The sequence below is a fragment of the Stegodyphus dumicola genome, chromosome X1, assembly GCF_044657685.1.
Source record: "Stegodyphus dumicola isolate Sdum_Otavi_A_Nest chromosome X1, ASM4465768v1".
Taxonomy (NCBI): Eukaryota; Metazoa; Arthropoda; class Arachnida; order Araneae; family Eresidae; genus Stegodyphus; species Stegodyphus dumicola.
The window spans coordinates 52,488,972-52,509,606 of record NC_140780.1 but is presented as its reverse complement, the minus strand read 5'-3'; the positions used below and the strand labels follow the sequence as shown (position 1 = coordinate 52,509,606).

Below are 20,635 nucleotides of genomic sequence, written 5' to 3'. Positions count from 1 at the left end.
ATTTTAGTGGAAACTGATAAACCGAAAGCTCTGAACAGACTTTCGTAAAAAAATGTATTATGAGATAATCCAAAACTTCTCAAATTTGGTATTTAAAGTAGGTATGTGTTTGAGAATAGCATATTACACTTATAAGCATTAAATGAATTCTTGGAATTGTGCTTAATACAACAAGAAAGGGCTCATTGTGAAGACGAGGTCTCGTTATAAAGCAATTAAATATCAATTAAAATCAATCTTCAGTTCTGTGTTCGCTTTGATTTTGCGTCGAATCACTTTTCAAATAAACGGATGCTGCCACCAAATTATATCTCTATGCATTATTTTTAAAGAAATAATGTAACTAATGTAAATAATATAGCGAATATAAAAAATATATGACAGCAATTAACACTCTATTCGGAATTTTAAGCATATACTGTTTTTAAAGATTTTGAGATTTTGTTGATGAATTTTTATGTGATGTAAGTGCAAAGGAAATGATGCTAAATAAAAAAAGCTAAAATTATAAATAAGAAAGTGTTCATCTTATTAAAAGAAGAAACTGAACCTGGTATCATAAATTGAGAAAAGACTCAAAAAGAATTGTATGGCAGTTTTTAACACTTAATTGGGGATTCTAAATATATACTGCTTTAAAAAAAATTTTTGATTGTTAAGTGATTGATTTTTTAATCAGAATCACTGTATGACCAGTAGATATACTACGATTGATACGATAATTTCAAATCAAAGCATGAGAGCGGATGTGTACATGAGCACGAATTGTCCATTCGTTATATGGGAGAATAGAATAAACAAAAACTGTCACCAAACAGTGCAGTTTAGCGCCAGCATTGGATAAGCCTGATAAGCAGTGGTAAAATGGGAGTTCTGCAGCAGAGGGTTAGGAGCCTGACCAGTGAAGTCACTCAGATTGCGTGGGCCAGGGGCAGCGTCATCAGTGACGTCACAATAGACGGCATAACCATGAGAGGCAAATAGTCACGAACAATCTGAGTTGTTTTTGGCACAGAGGGCGTAGTCACGAGTAGAGGTGCATTGTTTTATGCTGCTGGTTAAGATGAGTTATAGGCTTACTGCTACTTTTAGTTTCGATTTTATATTTGAATTTACTTTCTCAAAATTGGCAAACTGTCAAAAGGATTTTTACTGTTTGGGCATATTAGTTTGGGGAAAATGATTGGGGTTGAGAAAACTGTTGAGGAAAATTGATGAATTGACGACTCTATTGACGAAAAAAGAAAATTATACATTTTGGACATTTTTTAAAATCTATTATTTAAATCATTCAGTGCACGTTTCTAGACACAGTGCATGTTACAAGGGAAAAAAGAAATAAAAGTAATTTACCCCTAAATTCTTCATCTCATGAAATTAAACTTTCTGGATTTTTTTTTAATTTATCATTTTATTTAATTTTATTTTCAAATTTTTCTCCTTTACAGTTTCCTACAAACTTTTGATTTTAACTTATTTCTCAGATTTTCTGTTCATAATAATATACTGATTTGCTTCATTTTAAGTTATTTCTTACATTTTCTGATCATAACATATTGATTTGCTATAATTTTTAATACTTAACGTTTCTAATTTGTAATATTTTATTTCATTTTACCCAGAAATGTTTTTCATGCATTTTGTAATTTTTAACATGTTCTGAATTTTAACTGACTTGTTATAATTTACGAAAGTAATTGTTTATATACACGCAGTTTATTTGTTATATTATTTAATTTTAGATGCAATTTTTAAACTTCTTTCCACTTAAAAAAAGGAAGAAAGAAAACTATTTCTTACATTTTCGCATCATATACGTATATAATCATTATTTATTATGCCATTTAATTCTAAGCATAATTATTAACTTTTTTGATATTTTTTTCCTTTCTAGTTTTCTATGCACTCTTTAATTTTTAACTTATTTGTTATGTATTCTGCTTATAGAGTACAACAAATAATTCATTTTTCGAAATCTTAGTTGTTTTACTCAATTTTATTTCTGATTTCTTTCAGATGTTTAAAAGTGTCTTCCTTACATTGTCCAATGATTTTTAAATTAAGCAATTTAAATTTATAACTCTTAATTAATTTTCTTACCGTTAATAAATTTTTATTAGTTAAATTTCATAGTTCTGATTTAATATACTTTTTGTGCTGTTTTCATTTCTTATAGTCTCATCATTCATAATTCTAATATTTTATTCCATTTTAAACACTAATACAATATTTTTAACATTTTGATTTGTTATGATTTCCTGCGTATTCAGCCATTTCTAAATAATTTTTAACATACCTGTTATATTCCCGATCTTAATTGATCATCTATATTATTTCAACTGATTTGACTTAATTTTACGCAGCAAATTTCCTTCCACAACATTAACGATACAGTTTGATATAATTTATATCTGAATGTGATTACTCATTTCTCATATATATGTATATATATTATATATATATATATATATATATATATATATGTATATTTAAAGTCTGAAATTTTCTGACATCATGTTTAGCTTCGAGTCTCCTTTCTTGCGCCTTCCCTCCTTCCTTAAGGTTGGAAGCCCTTTCTTGCAAACTGTATTCTAGTTCTGAACAAAATATCCTGAGATTGAAAAAAATGGTGGTTTTTTTTTTTTTTTTTTTTTTTTTTTTTTTTTTTTTTTTTACTTCTCTTTTCATCATCCTTTTGAGATGACTTTCGGATTGACGGATTTGTAAATTTTCCCGTTCCCTGAAGGTGCTATTCACAAGCTTCCATCACCTATTCGAAATTCGCCCTCATTGGGTGCGGTAAGACTGACCAAGATGGCTTTTAGATTTTACGTGCATAAAATAATAAAAATTTCCTGCGCAATTTGTTAAGAATAAAGAATGGCTGTTTAATCTGAAGTTTCTTGGCTAATGTCAAAGAAATAAGCATGAAATTGCAATTTCTGATTTGTCTGTTCTCGAACAGGTATGATTTAGTCAGATTCTTAAAAGGTGCCTAAACATAAAATCCTTTCCTTTGTAGTCCGAAAATGAAATATAAGTCTTCATGATCAATATTAGTAGTTCAAAAGCCAGTAAATTTGTCTTTAACATTTTCAGAACTAAAGAAAGCTTGATTTCTACTTAAAACAATCTATCGCGATTTTTAGATGTCTATAAGCATCTAAAAACGATAAAGGTTAAAGTTTTCTACTCCTTTTACCAGGTAATTTCTGTGATGAAAGGAAAGATTAGTCATCGAGCTCAGCTAAATTCTCTTAATTCAGGTCAAAACATCTGATAAATATACAGTACGAAAAGGTATTAAGTTTTGGATACTATAAAAACTTCGAATAAATGTTTAATTTGACATATTTTGATTTTGCAGAAGTTAATCCACACGACCAACATGTTGTTCATAAAATCAGAAAGTGCTTTTAGAGCAGTAGAACAATTTCAGTTAACAGAACTGAATGTTTGAATCCCTGCCTATTATATATTACCACAGTTGATAAATTTTTTTTTTTCTTTCATGTACAGTCTGGGGTAGATTTTAATGCCTTTAAATATCTGCAATCTTTTTTTAATCCCAGTATTTTCAAAATTCAAAAACATTCATACATACAGTTATACTAGACTTTGTTCAAAACTCGAAGTCCGTGATTTTTCAGAATTTCTTTATAATGAATATTATATGCATTTTTGCCTTGGGAATTCATAGAGATAATATCTTAATTATTTTATTCTATAATTAAATATTTCAAATTTTATAATATGCACATAGTTTAAGACTCAATAATAAACTGAAGTATTTATGCAGGTATGGTTTAGCAATAGGAGAGCACGCTGGAGAAAGCAAGTTGGAGGCCAGCAAATGTCAGCAGCATTTTCAGCAGCTCCAACGATACCCTTAGGAGTGGCATATCCCCCACCTAATCCTCACTGCTACGAAACAACAACAAATCCCCTCCAGCATCACGGTAAGATTACTTTCCTCTGAAACAAACTCAAGTGGGGGGTCAATATTAAACTCACATTTAATTTTTCAAATTCAGGTACAGTTGAAGTAAGCTATATCCGTGAATTATCTTGAAAGATCTAAACTTGTACCTGTTTTGGTGTCCAAAATTATTGGAAAAGCCTAGTTTTTAGATTACAGTAGGAGCCGCTTATTGTGATCGCGGTTAATCTTATCATTCGAATATTGTTATCAAACTAGCTGAACTAGCAATCGCACCCAGGTCTAACTAGCAGTGTCTAGCGACTTTACCTTTTGGTACAATGTGGTGGGCCTTTTGAAATGGGATAATTAAATAAAGAATGATTTCCTTCTTATTAACAACTGCATAAGGTACATATCTTTCTTAAGCAAAGCTTAATTTACCCCGGAACCCAGCTCCTGTACTTCTCAGTTTTTGAGATAAATCTTAATTTTTGGGGCAACGCACCGGAGCCCAAAATGAGAGGGCTCCGATATGCAATTGAACCATATTTCTGTCGTGTAGTTAACCTTCTTTTAGGCAACTGAACCACAATCAGAAAATTCATTTTATCTCGAAAATTTTATGCTAATAATAAGTAAGCCTTAAGAATTAATTCTGACTTCTGAATGCATGCCTGTCTTTTCTCAGGAAACAAACGACTTGATGGAAGTTGAAATTTTTAGTGAAAGAAAAGCCCCACCCACATTATCAAAGCCTTACTTAGTCAGTGCAATGAATTTATGAAACCGAGTAATATTTTCGTGAACTTATTTGAAGTACTTATCCTAGCATTGCATGTCCAGCGCTAGTGACTTGCCACGGAAAAGAGCACCTGCAAACTTTTTAGGTCAATGAAACCGAATGCGGGGTCCTTGTCACATTCACTCAGCTAAAATCCCTATCACATTCACTCAGCTAAAATCCCTATCACATTCACTCAGCTAAAATCCCTATCACATTCACTCAGCTAAAATCCCTGTCACATTCACTCAGCTAAAAATCTCTGTCACATTCACTCAGCTAAGATCCCTGTCACATTCACTCAGCTAAAATTCCTGTCACACTCACTCAGCTAAAATCCCTGTCACATTCACTCAGCTAAAAATCTCTGTCACATTCACTCAGCTAAAATCCCTGTCACATTCACTCAGCTAAAATCATATCGGCAGTAGATTGGGCTCAGAAAGTATTAGACTCTACTCTCTTTGTTTTCATACCTACATACTTTCGTTAAAATTCCCTTCCATGCTCTCATACTCTGTCTAGCATTCTTTTGTTCCTCATTAGGCGACGTTTTAACTGTTTTATCTATATTTCATTGGTGTGCTGAAAAAGGAATGGTCTTCTTTTTTTTTTTTTTTTTTTTTTTTTTTCTATCAACTCTTGAAATAGTTCAGTATACTATATATTCAAGGTTTAAATTCAGCTACAGCCCGGCTAAGCTATTTCTTAGTTTTTGAGCGAGATTATAATTTCATTTGGAACCCCGAATAATACATATGGTATTTTATTACTTAACTATTAGTCCAAAGAAGCGTTAGCTCAGAAGGGCTAATAATTTCGTCTTGGCATTTTGCCTCGATTCACTGTAAATGTCCGTATCACTTTTCAAACTGTTGCCAACAAATATTATCGCCCCGTGTTATATTTAAAGAAATTACATAAAGCATAAGCTGCATAAATGTATGTATGTTTCTCGCACTGTGATAAAACAACGGTACCTAGAGCCATTCAATTTTGAATAACGTAATCCTCCTCCGAATATGGGCCCAAATTTGGAATAAAGTGTTACAAAATGTGAAATCGATATTAAATTTCATATTTTGTAACACTTTAAAGAGTTTTTGATTAACAAACTCAACGACTTCAAAGCGAGTAATGGCAAACGGTACGGGGGGGGGGGAATTATCTCGAGCGCGCGAGACTGTGTATCGGAAATTCTAAAGATATTCTCATTTTAAAATTATTTTGCGATATTGCTGTTGAACTGAATTTTATGGTTTAACTGCAAAGAACAGGATATTTAATAAATAAAGGTAATACACAAAATGTTAAAAAAATCCCCTTTGGGCGTAATCATGTAATGTAAAATCTTCAGGCTTTTTTTTTTTTTTTTTTTTTTTTTAATTTTATATTAGTTATTTTATTTATTTATTTTTCCCCTTTATTGACGGCTTTTCTTAGGGCTCCGGCACATCTAATTTTAGAAATTAAGCTATGCACTTAAACGTATTGAAGTTGTATATTTACCTGCAAATATCATAATCATAATTTAACCAGGTGATCAAAGAATTATTATAGCTATGAAAAAATATTATAGTCGTGAGATTAGTGTTAAAACTACTTTAAAACAAAAAATTGGATACAAATGAAAATGAATTAGCAAGAAAAATTATCTTTCTTGATGCACTGCATCTGTTGAACATGTTTTGGGAGCCCATTTCAGAAAAAGCAACCGAGATCTATTTTCAACATGTTTACCTTTTAATATATGATGAAATAGAGGATACTGAAGGAGAAACTGAAATGTCTCCAACTAACCTCAGTTGTTAGGAATTTAACGCTTGGGTGAATATTGATGAAGACGTGTTACAAACTCTCTTCGAGTGTTAAGATCTGTGGTATAGCATCGATAAAATAATTTTCAGGCACATTATGAATACGAATAATTCATAAACGAGCCTTTTTCGAAAAAACTACAAACACTCCATTATCAATGTCATTTTTTCCTCCTTTAATTAAAATGCTGTGAATATAACTTAGGTTTCTAGTATAGTTATATCAAAATACACTCATGTCCATAAATTAAGGATAATTCGGAGTCACTCGGAAATCGAACTCTAAAATAAATATATCACCTGTAAAATCACTACACACATCTTCAAGAATCATATGCAAATTTCAGGAAGTAGCCAGATGACACCGATGGTACGTCACAATGACGAGAGTGTAAGAGAGTGATATATAAGGAATACAGGCAAAGAAGTAAAATTGTTTGCAGGCGCTTTATAAGCATTTCAGTGCAATAATTGAATAGTTATGACACAAAGGACACATTTGGATGATTTTTTACGTGGTAGAATTATCGGCCGTCTGGAATGTGGGCATTCCCAACTGGAAGTATCAGACGAACTTGGAATTGCCCAGAGTGTCATCTCCAGGCTTTGGCAACGATTCCAAGATGATGGTAATGTGAGTAGACGTTACAACACAGGTCACCCCAGAGTTACAACGCCGAATGAGGACCGATATTTGGCAGTTACTGCCAAAAGAAACAGGCGGAGCACAGCCTCAGTCCTGCCTCGTCAGCTCTGTTCAGCCACTGGTACGACAATTTCAAGGCAGACCGTGTAGAGACGCTTAGGGCAGATTGGTCTATATGCTCGTAGACCTGTCAGATGCGTTCCACTTACTGAAACTCACTGTCGCCTGCGGTTAGCCTGGAGTAGAGAGAATGCATTGTGGACACCGCAACAGTAGGCTTGTGTTATGTTTTCCAACGAGTCCAGATTTAGCTTGCAGTCTGATTCTCGCCGGACTTTCATATGGAGAGCTCCAGGTACTCGTTACCACCAAGAAAACATCATTGAATGACACCGTTACGGTGGTGCAGGAGTGCTCGTTTAGGGTGGAATTATTCTGGGTTCCAGAACTGACCTGCATGTTCAAATTGGAACCATGACAAGCCAAATCTATCGGGACGTCATTCTGGAATAACATGTACGTTTGTTTCGGGGCACCATGGGTGCACAATTTGTGTTTATGGATGACAACGCCCGTCCTCACCGTGCAAACATCGTAAGCGAATGCCTTCAATCGGAGGATATCACCCGTATAGACTGGCCATCATTCTCACCGGATTTGAATCCAGTAGAGCACGTGTAGTACATGCTTGGCCGACGAGTTGCAGCCCGTCAACCTCCTCCTACATGTCTACTGGAACTTCGGAGAGCATTGCTTTTTGAGTGGTGTAATATCCCCCAAGATCAGATCGATAATTTGATACTCAGCATGCCTAGACGTTGTACTGACTGTATTGCATCGTCTGGGAGACATACAATGTATTAACAATCATACCAACCATGTAATATTGGTTTTTCGTAAATAGGTGTTTTTTGTAATTTGCTCCAGGGAGAAAAAATCGCTAATTTTTTTAATAATATCAAACATATAGCATCTGTTTTTGCTCTTTACCTTTTGTTTAATAAATAAGCTTTACAAATAAGTCAATTTTTTTTTTTTTTTTTTTTTTTTTTTTTTTTTTTTTTTTTTTTTTGCTTCTAACTCTTCCTTTGCCTGATTTTGCATTGTCCTTAATTTATGGACATGAGTGTAGTTTTTGTGTCACCATTTTTGTTAATGGTACCAAAATAGCCGTGGATAAACGAGATAGCGTTAAATGACGCCTACTGTAGATATTTCTGAAGAAATTTCTGCAAAATTTATATTAGTTGGCTATTTAAATGCTAAGTTATAAGCTGCATCCTTTAATTTAGCTAAATCCAAAGACATTGATTTTTGACAAATTAGAAACCGTAGGTCGAAATATATCTCATATGTTTTCATATCTCCATTTTAGTTGTCATATCAAAATATCTATCAAGTCTTTCATTTCTGCTCTGAAAAAATATTTTTCTAAAAAATACTTTTTTAATCAATTGATTTTTAGTAATGTAATTTACTAACCTTCTTTCTTATTTTTCTTCCAATTTTATTGAATTCTATTTAATTTGTTCAAGAATACTTTCTGAAATATTTTCTCTCATCTTCTGTGAGGAAAGAGATATTTCTTCTATCATATTGTTGTTGTTTAATTCACTATGACAATGCATACGAGGCTACTTATCTAAAGGAGAAAATGCCACTGTAGAAGACTTTATAAGGAAAACAAGCTCGTATTTTCATTACACATGCATAAACTACGAAAGCATCCATGCAACCACTCCATTCCTCTAGATTCGAACCTAGATCAAAAAGCTATTATTACGCGTGCAGAGTTATATACAGCTCAGTTTTTGACTGGAAGACTTTATTTACGCCATCCTTTCTTACAGTATTAAATTCCACTTGGATTACATACGTTAAAACCTAAAATTGTACTTCTGGATGTTATACTTTCGGTTCACACTGTGATTTATTATTTGATATTTTATATAAACTTGATGCATTTATAAAAATGTTAAGCAATAATAACGATGTGAAAATTATACAAAACGTGATATTGATTTTTCTGTCTCACTTAATTAAACAAGTTCTTGATTTGGTTCGGTTAATTAATTAGAAGTAAAACACGCAAAGGCGATCTGCGTAAGGTATAATACAGAATAAGAAGGAATACCTTTGCAGAAAACTTTGAAAGAGAAGTGATTCATATTTGTGTTATATATAAATTTATTTATTAGATTATGGCAAAGCACACTAGGGTTGTCTGCCTGAAGAGGGATGTCTTTGTGGAGGACTTTGTGAGAGAACGGGTTTCGTTTTCAAATTACAAATGTAAAAACCCTCGAAAACTTCCATACAGCCAGCCTATTCGTGGGATTTGAATCCATTTATAACGTAATAACATTTACGTTATAAATAACATTAAGTATAAATAAGTACTTTGATTACAATCACTTTGCACGAACCTTAGTTACTGCTGAGTATTACTGACATTTTTTAACTTAATTTGCATTTTAACGGAAATTGTTGATAAAGAAAAACATTTATTTTTATCGCAGTTACTATGTCAAAACAATGTTTATTTGAAATTAATGATTTTGTCCGTAGGTATTAGAGATATCTTTTCCCCGGTATTACCAGCATTGGCAAAATCGCTACTTTGGCAGTTTTCAATACAAGTTATTTTGTAATTAGCAAGAAGGGTTCGTCTTAATTTTTCCACAAAAAATTCAGAACTCAAAATTTTCTTTTATTTTTTTTCATTTTTTAGTAATTATCATAATCATTTTGATAATAGGCAGATTTATTTATTATCTCCTTGTAATCAACAGAACAACTTAGAAATAGAGAAATCATGTTTTACCTCATCTCTTTGCTCACTAATCATCACACAAATCGAAACTAAGATTTTGATCTGCTTAATCCGTTCTTAACTTTAGCAACTCCAGGAATAACCGTAACGGAAATCAACTATGCAGTTCTGAAAAAAATTTAGTATAGATACAACAGAATGAAAACTCGAAAGATATGTCTTCTTCAACGTTAAGCTTTATAACGGGAAATAGATTAAGAAACTTACAATGAAATACATTACATTTTCAAACAATCCCATACTCTTTCGATGTAGCTCCATTAGATTTTAACGCATTAGGTATCGCAAAATAAACTCTAGGTAAGAGTTGCGTTATTCAAAGTTCAATTCATGGACTTTGGAAATACCCGCTATGGCAAGGTTGAACAGGTCTTAATAGGACTTCTTAGAGATTAAACTGCATTAAAAACTGAAGTGAAGAAAAACTGATGTGGGAGACATAGCGTTTCTTATGCAAGTGCAGTCTGTGCAGTTCATTAAGCATAAAGCAATGTCAATACATTAGTTCCAATAATAAAATTTAATATTACGAAAAAATTCTATACAGTTCTGTAAAACGCTTGAGAACGAATTAAGGTCATTAATTCTTTCAAAAAGTCTCCTGAGTTATTTATAATATAAAATATTTCTTGGCCTTGAAGTATTTAAAAATCATGCAATAAAACGTATGCATTATGTAAACATTAATTCAAAAAAGTAATAAAGCAAACAAGTTAATTAATAACTAAAGAATTTTGCGGCTTATTGGGTTGACACTATGTTATGTGAAAAAAACTGAAAGGTATTATCTTGGCCAAGCAGATGAGTGCGAAGTATGAGCATAAGAAATCGTGTCTTCAACTACAGCACCAAAAATTAAAGTAATATCGAGAATGTTATGCTTTTCAGTTATCGTAAATAGTGTTAATAAAGTTTTTCATACTTAAAATACGTCACTTTAGAACGGTGCATCTTAATGCGTTTCAAAGTTAAATGTTATCCGTCATTTCTTCTAACTTTTTGTAGTTACTTTGGCGCAATATTGCGGTAGCTAATTTCTAATAATTCACCAGAGACGTGTGTCTAAATTGCTTCACTTTTGTCCCACTTCTGATAACAGGCAAAATTCTGTAATGTTGCGCGCTTCCAACCTGCACGCAACAATAGTGGTGACTGCTAAGAACTGGAAAGTAGACCAAAGTCTTGAAAAGGGTTTAAATCCCTTTTTATTCAACTTTAGAAATTACAAATGCGTGCTCTTGACGCTCACAAACTACGCCGACCCGGCGGTAAAATAAAAATAAGAAACTAAGAAAAGAATAGTAACAAGTGGCTAACTACGAGGTTCTCTAAACGTAACTAACCTCACCGCGTTCTAAGATACCGCTGATAATTCAGCAAACTTCTGAATATTACGTTGAACGATTAACAAACTGCCGAGGCAGCCGAGACGCGTGGTTCTTCAATTTCTAACTAGCCACCTCCACGCTCGTGAAGCAAGAAAGCACACTTTCGAACTCGTTTCTTTTCTATTTAACTCAGATACTTCCGCTGACAATTTGAATCCTTGCGCGTTCTACTAAAATTTACATACTCTGGCATTGGCAATTCCAGGGGAAAGTAAGGCTTGACGGGAAAGATAGTTTAAACTTAAAATAAATGTTAGTTAAAATAAATATAAACCCTACAATTCAAACTCAATAAAAGTTTCATTCAGTCTTTTTCCGACATCAGCTTAAATAAATGTTTCCCCGCATTTCATTTACTTTTAAAATTTCCTACAGCAAAGGTAGCAACTGGTTAGTAATAAATTTATTTATAAGGAAGAATTTGAAAATGAAAATTTATTAAAGCTGTGACGATTACTGCCTGTGATTAGACATCACATAAATAATTCTATATGCTCCTTTTTAGTTAAAAAGTGGTAATTAAAAATAATAATACAGATTTTTCAGTAATGCATGCAAGCGCTCACTCAAATCATTAAATCAAAGTTAAAAGTAGAAGCATCCAACAAGATGAATAGTACCAAAATCGGGAAGGGGCCTTCTTCCACTTATTCTTTAAATTCCTAAATATTGGAATATATTATCAGCTGCGATGATACTAAGCAGATTCGATGTAGTTAAGCCTTTGTGATATTCAGCTGTATTCCTTAAAAATACTTGCAAGAACTGCGAATGGTATCTTAATGGTAAAAAAATTGTCTCTTTTTCATCCGAGGTGAGACATTTTCTACGTATTATTCCTGAAAAGTTTGCATGTTGTGCTTCTGTTCTTTGTTAAATTCTTGAATTTAAATCTACATTCATCTTGGTATATTTTTCTTCTCTTAATAAGTTATGCCGAATGTTATTATGTATTATTGTTAGTTTACTTTACATTTTTATAAATCTACACTGTCCTTTTAATTACTCACTGGTAATCAACTGAATAAGACTGCTGGGAAGTTCGACCTGGGTTAAATGCTGACGAACGGGCTGGCAGCATGGACTTCATAGCTTTTCCGATGCGTAACGTGAATACGAGTTAGTTTTCCTTAAAATTTCTTCCATGAAGGCATTTCTCATCTTACGCAAATAGCCCTCGTATGCTTTGTCATAATCGCAGCGATCAAATCTTGTCTTTCTAACTAATTTCATTTTTATTAAAATTTTTATGAAACTTCGGAATTTTTTTCTTCAACGTGCAGGTTATTTTAGAAGTGTAAAGTAATTTATAGCTTTTCTGATTTTTAATTAATAATTTTCGAAATTATTTAGATGTTTAAAACTAAATTTTCAAGTGTAATATATTGAAAATTGCGCTTAAAATTTAATAGCCTGAGAATTTTACTTCTGAACTAGTAGAATAGGTTTACATTCCCAATATCCTTCTTTGTTGTAAACTATAACTTTTATTCTTTATCAGTGTTAAAACTGGCATGAAGAATTTTAAATATTTAAATTTTCCATTGTAGAAAGTGGCACCTGGCACAGGCCACAAACTTTAACATCCGCTCCATCTGCACCAAGTTTTCAAGCATCTTTCGGACAGAATCACTCATCACATGCCTCATATCCATCTTTATCAGCCCCCGAGTCCTGTGTGAATTCAGGACCTTTAGCTCAACAGGTAATATTTTATATGCATAATCACTTTCATAATTTTTTGTATATATATTAATGTTTACCATAGTCCGTCTCAGGAACTTTTAGAGATTATTCTCCGTTGGTGTCTAAATGTGCCTTGGAGACTGTTATACAAATGAAATTATAGTTGAGCGCAATTACTCACCATGCTGTTCTGTAATAGCGCCAAACTATATTCGTATAATAATGAATGGCTAACTAAATGATGAATATTGAAATAATTTTTCTTATTAACTGGCATATGCCCATATGATTTAATTATTCCAATTATTATAACCTTGTAGAGCTCATTAGGTTATTTGGAAGCGGGAGAAGTGAAAAATGAACAATGCCCTCTCCGGAACTCGAACCACGGACCTCTTGAATGCGCGTTCAGCGTGTTGACCATTACATCACAAAGGCATGCTAAGAAGGCGGGAGAAATATCTTATATACTCCCCCTTTTAAAGGGCGACTGGAGATTAGGGGACCCAAACGCCAAATCCTGGCTGTGGAGAAGTGTCATCCACCACCTTTTTTCCCTGTTCGGGCGCCACTGTAGAGCCATTAGGAGTTTTTGGAGGGAATTAGGAGATGTGAAATATGTGCAATGCCTTCGCCGGGACTCGAACCTCGGACCTCTCGCATACGCGCCGAGTGTGCTGGCCATTACACCACGAAGGCGTGCTAAGAAGGCGCGAGAATTCCTTATAATCTATTGTAATGCATATAATTATTTTTTCCTTAATTTATCACTCAGGAAGAATTTAAAAAATTGCGTTTCTTCTGAGGTGTTTAGTCTACAGAGATATTCAATCTAGGATTGAGTTTCTTGATCTAGGGCATAAATTACTGCATCTATATTATAACAGGTATAAAACTACACTAATAATTTTCTAAGCTTATTTAATCTACCTAAGTTTTATAAGACACCTATAAAATTGGAACGAAAACGTAATTTTCTAAAATAGCATAAATTCTAAAATGTTTTGTTACCTCAGGAACAAAACTATAATTCCATCAGAGTACGAAGACAATTCTGAATTCCTTATTCTTGCTAAAAGTTATAAAGTTATTGATCCCGATCCATTTAAATTCACTCCATTTAAATAATGAAAAAAATGAACTGCATTCCTTTTTTTTTTTTTTTTTTTTTTTTTACATCCGCACTCCTGTCGGGGGAAACCGCTGCTTCACCGAAATGCTCATATAAGAAAAGTGTATTTATCCTCAGCTGAAAGTTCTAAGTTCTTCAACGCGAAGCCTCCATACCTTTTTTTCAGCCATCTGTTCAAATTCTAGCTTGTATAACAAAATTAATGTCTAGTATTTGAAAGTGGGAAAAAAAAAAAAAAAAAAAAAGCTGCTGCATCATTATGTATGATTTAATAATTGGTTAAAAGTACAGGGTACCATTGCTTTAAAATTCCATAGAACAGTAAATGTAGCTGCCAGTGCAACTTTCCGTCACAAACGCTCCGAGTCGAAAACATCTTGGTATTTACGGAAATCTGAATGTGCTGTAATTTGATTGCATATGTTTAATCACGTGTGCCAAATGTTCATCATCCACGACAGATTCCTTGTTTGCTTACAGTTCAAGCGATATCATGAACAGAATTAAAATGCACGTCTTTTCAACAAAGCTTCATGATAAAAGTCGTATAAGTTTTCCGTTTTTTCGTGATGCTTTGTTTTAGACGCAAATTTTTAGACGCAGTCATTCTGGAAAGCGATGAACCCACTATCGGATTAACCCACTATCGGAGTATTAATCTGTTATGTATCTGAAATTTAATTCGCTTAATCTAAACATTCTTGTAATGTGATCCGAAATGTAATCTGTTTATTGCAATCCTGCCCTTGGTATGAAAAGCCTTTGTTGCACAATCACGTTCGCTCTTTTCGATCACCCTTTTTTGCCTTTTTACTTCTTCTCGCTTACAAAACTTAACATCGTCTAGTCACTGCCTTATTTCCTCTATTGTTTCAGAAATTTAATACGTCATAGATAAATCCTGTTATGCTTATTCGCCCCCATAACGCAGTGATGTGGGAAAAAATATCTTTCAAAATGTTAACAGTTAAATTATATGTTAGTTCATGGCACATTTGTCTGCAAATTATTAGTAAATAGTCATGCTATCCCTACCCGGTTATCAGTCAAAGTTGTCAATTGTGTGTTCTCCTAAATTTTATCTCTACTACTACAGCGACCGCCAGAAATATCTCTACGTCAAAAGGTTCATTCAATCACCACTAGTTATGCCTATTTACATGAATTATACATATATAAAACTTGAATGCATTTTAATAATTATATTTTTTCCCGTAGATGTTCTCCATTTTGGGAAATAACACTGTATCTGGAGCTTCAACAAATTCCTCAGCAGCAGAATTTCCGCATCCGCATATCTCAACAAGTGATATGTCTTTTTACAATAGTACACTACCTCCTCGTACAGGTGGAATGTCAGAAGCTACGACTGCACATTGCAATCATGCAAGCTTCCCCACCACGGCAGATAACTTCGGGTAAGTACTGATAATGCAAATTACGTGATGGATTAATGTAATTCATGAAGAAATATCCTAAGTTATCTTTTTTCATAAAGTAACATAATCTATTAGTAAAAATGAATGCCCTTTCAATTTTATATCTTAATGTTTCCAGTACAAAAAAAGAAGGCTGTGACTGGAAATACTTTTTTTCGTTCCTCATCTTTAGTAACATTTATTATTTTTTTTTTTTTTACTTTATCATTATGTCCTCAATTCAGAAACAAATATCCATAAAGCGAAGGCAGCAAGCCATACAGTAAAATTTCCTCGATGAATCTCATTTTTTTTTCCAAGAATAGCATATAGATATCTCAAATGCTGCTGGACTTTTTTGAGAGTTTTGTGATAATTGATATCACAGATAAAATGCTATCATCAGCGTCCTAAGAGGCGGCGCAAAACATTCCAAAACATTTAAGATACAGTTTGCAATTAAATATTCAAGGATAAGTACTTAATTTTCATAATTTTGATTCGTTAGACTTCTCGCTAGCTTAGTGAGAACTATTTAACACAAATGTAAAATATTTTTCCAGATTGAAATTACAAATATAAAAGTATTAAATTTTGATAAAATTATTAAATACGAATTGCATATTCATTTATTACCACTGATAAATAATTATGAATTTTGTAATAAAAATTATGAAAACTTATGAAGTAAAAAAGTATTTTGTATTCTAAGAAACCATACCATATATTGACCTATCTCTAACACATAATTGTATTTTTCTAATCTTTTTTAAAAGTGCAAGGAAAAACCTTCATTACTTACCCTTTGTTCTTACAAATTTACAATAAACAAAATTTACAAAAAAAAAAAAAAAAAAAAAAATTGCAAATTAGAAAAAGACAAAAATTACAGTAAGCACCATCTTAAACGATTAGTTTGTGTACGAACCTTTGGCGGATAACGAAACAAACTGTCGAACTAAATTATATGGCATAGAAATTGGCACTTTACAAGATGAGTAGAAAAAGAATCACAGAAATATCAAAACGCATATTTTTATCGCATCACAGTATTTTTTTAACTAAGCAATTACAGACTACTTCTTTCAAAATACATATTTAAAGAAGCAAAACTCCGTATTCTGGAACAGAATAGATTTTCTCCTCCCTTCTCTTTTTTTAAAAGCTAAATCATGCTTTTCTTATGAACATCATGTAAACTACAGAGGATTTTTTTTCTACTGCTAGATGTCACATTGTTGTCAGTTTCAGGGGTGTTTTCGCTTCCGTATGGCTAATTTAGTATGGTTAATTCCATATGGCTAATTTTGTGTTCAACTCTGGGAGTAGGATATTGATATAACCTGCTTTAGGTGCGTCTGCAGGATCGTGTTTAGCTAAATGATTATTTTCTTTACTTTTTCAATTGCTTATTATGTATTTGTGCAAGACTGGAAAAATATAGATTCAGCTATTTTTCATAGGCCTTAGTTACCATACATTTATAGTCTTTAGAAATGTCTTTAGATAATTCCAGTACCATCAGTCTAAAGTTTGTAGGCGATTTCTGAGATAATTTTGTTCCAGTAACCCATCTTAGAGCTTTCTATACCCCTCTGGTCTGTAAGTTATAACGTTAGGGAGCAGAAGCAAAAGTTTAAGTCTTGCTCTCATTCAAAATAATAGTTAAATAATGGGAGTTCACTAATACTCTGTGCGTTGCGCCGTGGCCAATGACGTCACCGGAAGGTTTTGACATCCCGGAAGAGGCGGATCCTTTAGAGTAGTGGAGTAGATGAGGTCCTGCTGTAACAGAAGTGGAAGGGATGGCGTGCTGCAGCTTCGGTATTAGATATATGTAAGTGGCAAAACCGAAAGTTTATTTTGGCCAAGTGGTAAATGGCTACCGTGTGTTACTATGACGCCGCCGTCTTTTATGCCTTTTTGAACATTTTTGTTGCGTGCATAGAATTAAAAGTAGCATTTTATTGTAAATAAATTTTAATCTTTTCATGTCTATATTCAAACACGCATGCACTCTACCGCATTTTCCTCGCATATCCCTCCCCCTCCTTTTTTTTTTTTTTTTTTTTTTTTCCCACTAATTTTACGTCCGAAAATCGAGAGGAGAAAATTATGCGAGTAATTAATTTCCGAAGAAAGCAGTTGCAAACTACTGATCATAATATTATTTCTTTAAAGAAACCTACTTTCCAATTAGGATACATAGTAATAATTAATATTACATAATATCTGATAAATATTGAGGCGTACCTTGTAAAGCCCCAGGAAAACTTCACATGAATGAGTCTTGCCTGCGGCTTTCAAGAGGGATATCGGAGGAACAAAGGAGAAGGGAGGCAAACAAAAGACCCTGATTTCGAAAGATCGAACACATCAGCAGTAGATAAGACTACAGCGTGCTGGAATAATAGTAGTAAGGCGTAATCGTATGTTTGAAAAGTTCTTAAGGGTGATGCCTACCACTTCCGGGAAGCTTAATGAAGAATCTGCTCAAAATACATTTCAGATAATAAATACAACAGAAAATTGATGAAACGTTAATACAAAAATGCAAGTACAAATTGAACACACTGAATAAAAATAAAAATTATAAAGGAAATACAACTTACCAATAAACAGCTCTCAGAGGGAAAAACTATGTACAGTAGATAAAAGGGGGGGGGAATTCATGGTTTTTTTTTTTTTTTTTTTTTTTTTTATTTCAGAAACTTAAATTACGTTTAGAATTGCAATTAAGTTTGGAAATTCGCAATTGAAATGCCTGAACTTTTCAGCGTAGTGCTGCCATCTACCATCGGGTTTTGCTACTAATATTGGTGCTAGTATTTAAGTTCTCTATCATTATGAAACATTTTAAGAGTTTATTAGAAGCAAAATATACTATCTGGTTTGGCTATTTTATACTTTAAATTTACTAAATAGACCTTATTCAAATACAGTAAGCTAATGCTACAATATTACGCTTGGATTTGTTTTGACGTACTCGAAAATGATTAAATTAAAAGAGACGCAATGGTTATTTTATTTTCCGGTGCTTAACACTTTTCTTTTTTAAAGCGGTATACAAAAGATTGCTTTCTAATTACTATGCATAACAAGAGATTATTATTACAAAGGAAAGAATATTAAAATAATGATTAACAGATATAAGGGGAGAAATGCGTACATTTCGCTTCGATTTAACGTAACCTGCGCATTTTTGCACGGAACTAAACTAACTTATCCAACCGAGCTATTAAACTTGCTATTTCCTAACAATCGAATAAGCGCACGTGTGAAACTCTCTATGGCATGAATTGTACGGGAATGAGAGTGGGAGAACTGAAAAGTAGAAGTTTTAGAGTTATATATAAGTTTTGAAACTTGGTGATAAGATTAAACGAAATTAAATAAAAAATAAATAATATTAAATAAAGTTTAAATGGAAGTGGATCAATTACTTTATTGTTTTATTTTACAACATAACTCAAACTTCGAGCAACAATGAGCAGTAATGTTAACTAAATACTAGCTAGCTAATAATAAATAAATCATGAAATTAATCAAAAAAAATCACTGTGCAGTGTTTCGGTTAAAAATATTCTTAAACATTGCTTAAAATGAATAAACATTGATTAGCTGACTGCGTCTACGCAACATGCATTTTTTTCTCTTCGCCCTTTCTAACATAAAATATTAAAGCAAGAAATTGGGGAGGCATATAGGAATCGAGAATTTGAATTTTAATATTTTATCTTTCTGTAAGAGGTTTACGGTTTTTAATATTTGCCTAACTTTTTCCTTTACAGAATGCTTAGCAACAGTGAATCATTTATGAGCACAACATTCAACAACTTGCAGTCTCATACATTTATGCCTTTAGACATGAAAAGCACCTTCTCGTATGGCAGTCAGTTTCCAACAGGTAAGCTTCGATTTCTAAAACAAATCATTAGTTCGTTAGTTTGATATTTACAGAGATTTAAAACAATGTATGATAATATAATATTTTCACTAACCAATTTATTACTTAAATACCTTATTCGAAAACTTTTTTTTCATCCCTTCATAATCTTTGTACTTATAAGTATACATCCTGCGTGTTTTCTAAAGCAGAAAAGTTTAATAGAAAGAACAGCAATACGAAACCTGTAACCTTTCATGAAATAACTTGACTTTAATCATGAAATAACTTGACTAATTAGAATCACTGTTTTGAATGCAAATACGCATGAAAAAAAGCTTAAGGGGTGAAAATTTTTATAAAGAAAAGAAATTTCTCTCTTTTCATAGTTACATTTTACATTGGTTTTTAAACAATGATAATAAATAAACTTATGACAAATTAAAACAATAACGCATGCAGCTAAACACGATATTGTAAATCAAATGACTAAAGTATTCCAAAAATAGATTATAATAGCATAAAATGTCTAAATATCTAAAAAATTGATTAAAATTATATACAACAAAATTTGCTTATAATTTATACTTTTATTTTTATTTTCAGTGAATTCTAATACCGTCTGCAAAGAATTTGACACATCCTGCAATGTTCTTGCAAATTTAAGACAAAAGTCAAGAGAGCACACGGCTGCGTTAGGACTTTTCTAACATTTATTTCATAGAATGTATTTTTATTTATGCTGTTTTAATATCATTCGTGTATTATTTTTGGCTAAGATAACGAGATATATCATTGTAAATTTCATTGAAAAGAAGATGTACTTGGTGATATATTTTCATGTCGTTAGTGCATTTTTCACTAAAATCATAAAATTTTGCATGTAGATATTTAAAGCAAAATTATTTGTATATCTTTCATGTAAACATTGTTCCAATTATATTTGTGTGTTTTTATAGTGAATGTTTTTGTGTAAATAAAGAAATATTGCATATAATACTTTTTGTGTTAACATGATATTTCTGTACAAAACACTAAATTCCTGTAATGCGATAGATAAATCTTCCAGACAAATTTACTCCTTAGGAAATGCATTGTTTTGATATATATGGTTATGGTAAGCGTT

General features: G+C 32.4%; 1 protein-coding gene across 1 annotated transcript in view; it reads left to right on the top strand.

Annotated features, from left to right (window-relative positions):
* The window catches only part of LOC118193756 (paired box protein Pax-7-like), a 46,245-nt gene extending 25,825 nt beyond the window's left edge, over positions 1-20,420 (top strand). Inside the window, exons 5-9 of the mRNA XM_035364887.2 lie at positions 3,800-3,959; positions 12,938-13,092; positions 15,424-15,623; positions 19,415-19,530; positions 20,116-20,420. Coding sequence (XP_035220778.2) covers positions 3,800-3,959; positions 12,938-13,092; positions 15,424-15,623; positions 19,415-19,530; positions 20,116-20,219 — 735 coding nt within the window. The 3' untranslated portion in view covers positions 20,220-20,420. The remainder of the gene's footprint in view (positions 1-3,799; positions 3,960-12,937; positions 13,093-15,423; positions 15,624-19,414; positions 19,531-20,115) is intronic.
* Positions 20,421-20,635: the final 215 nt, after the last annotated feature.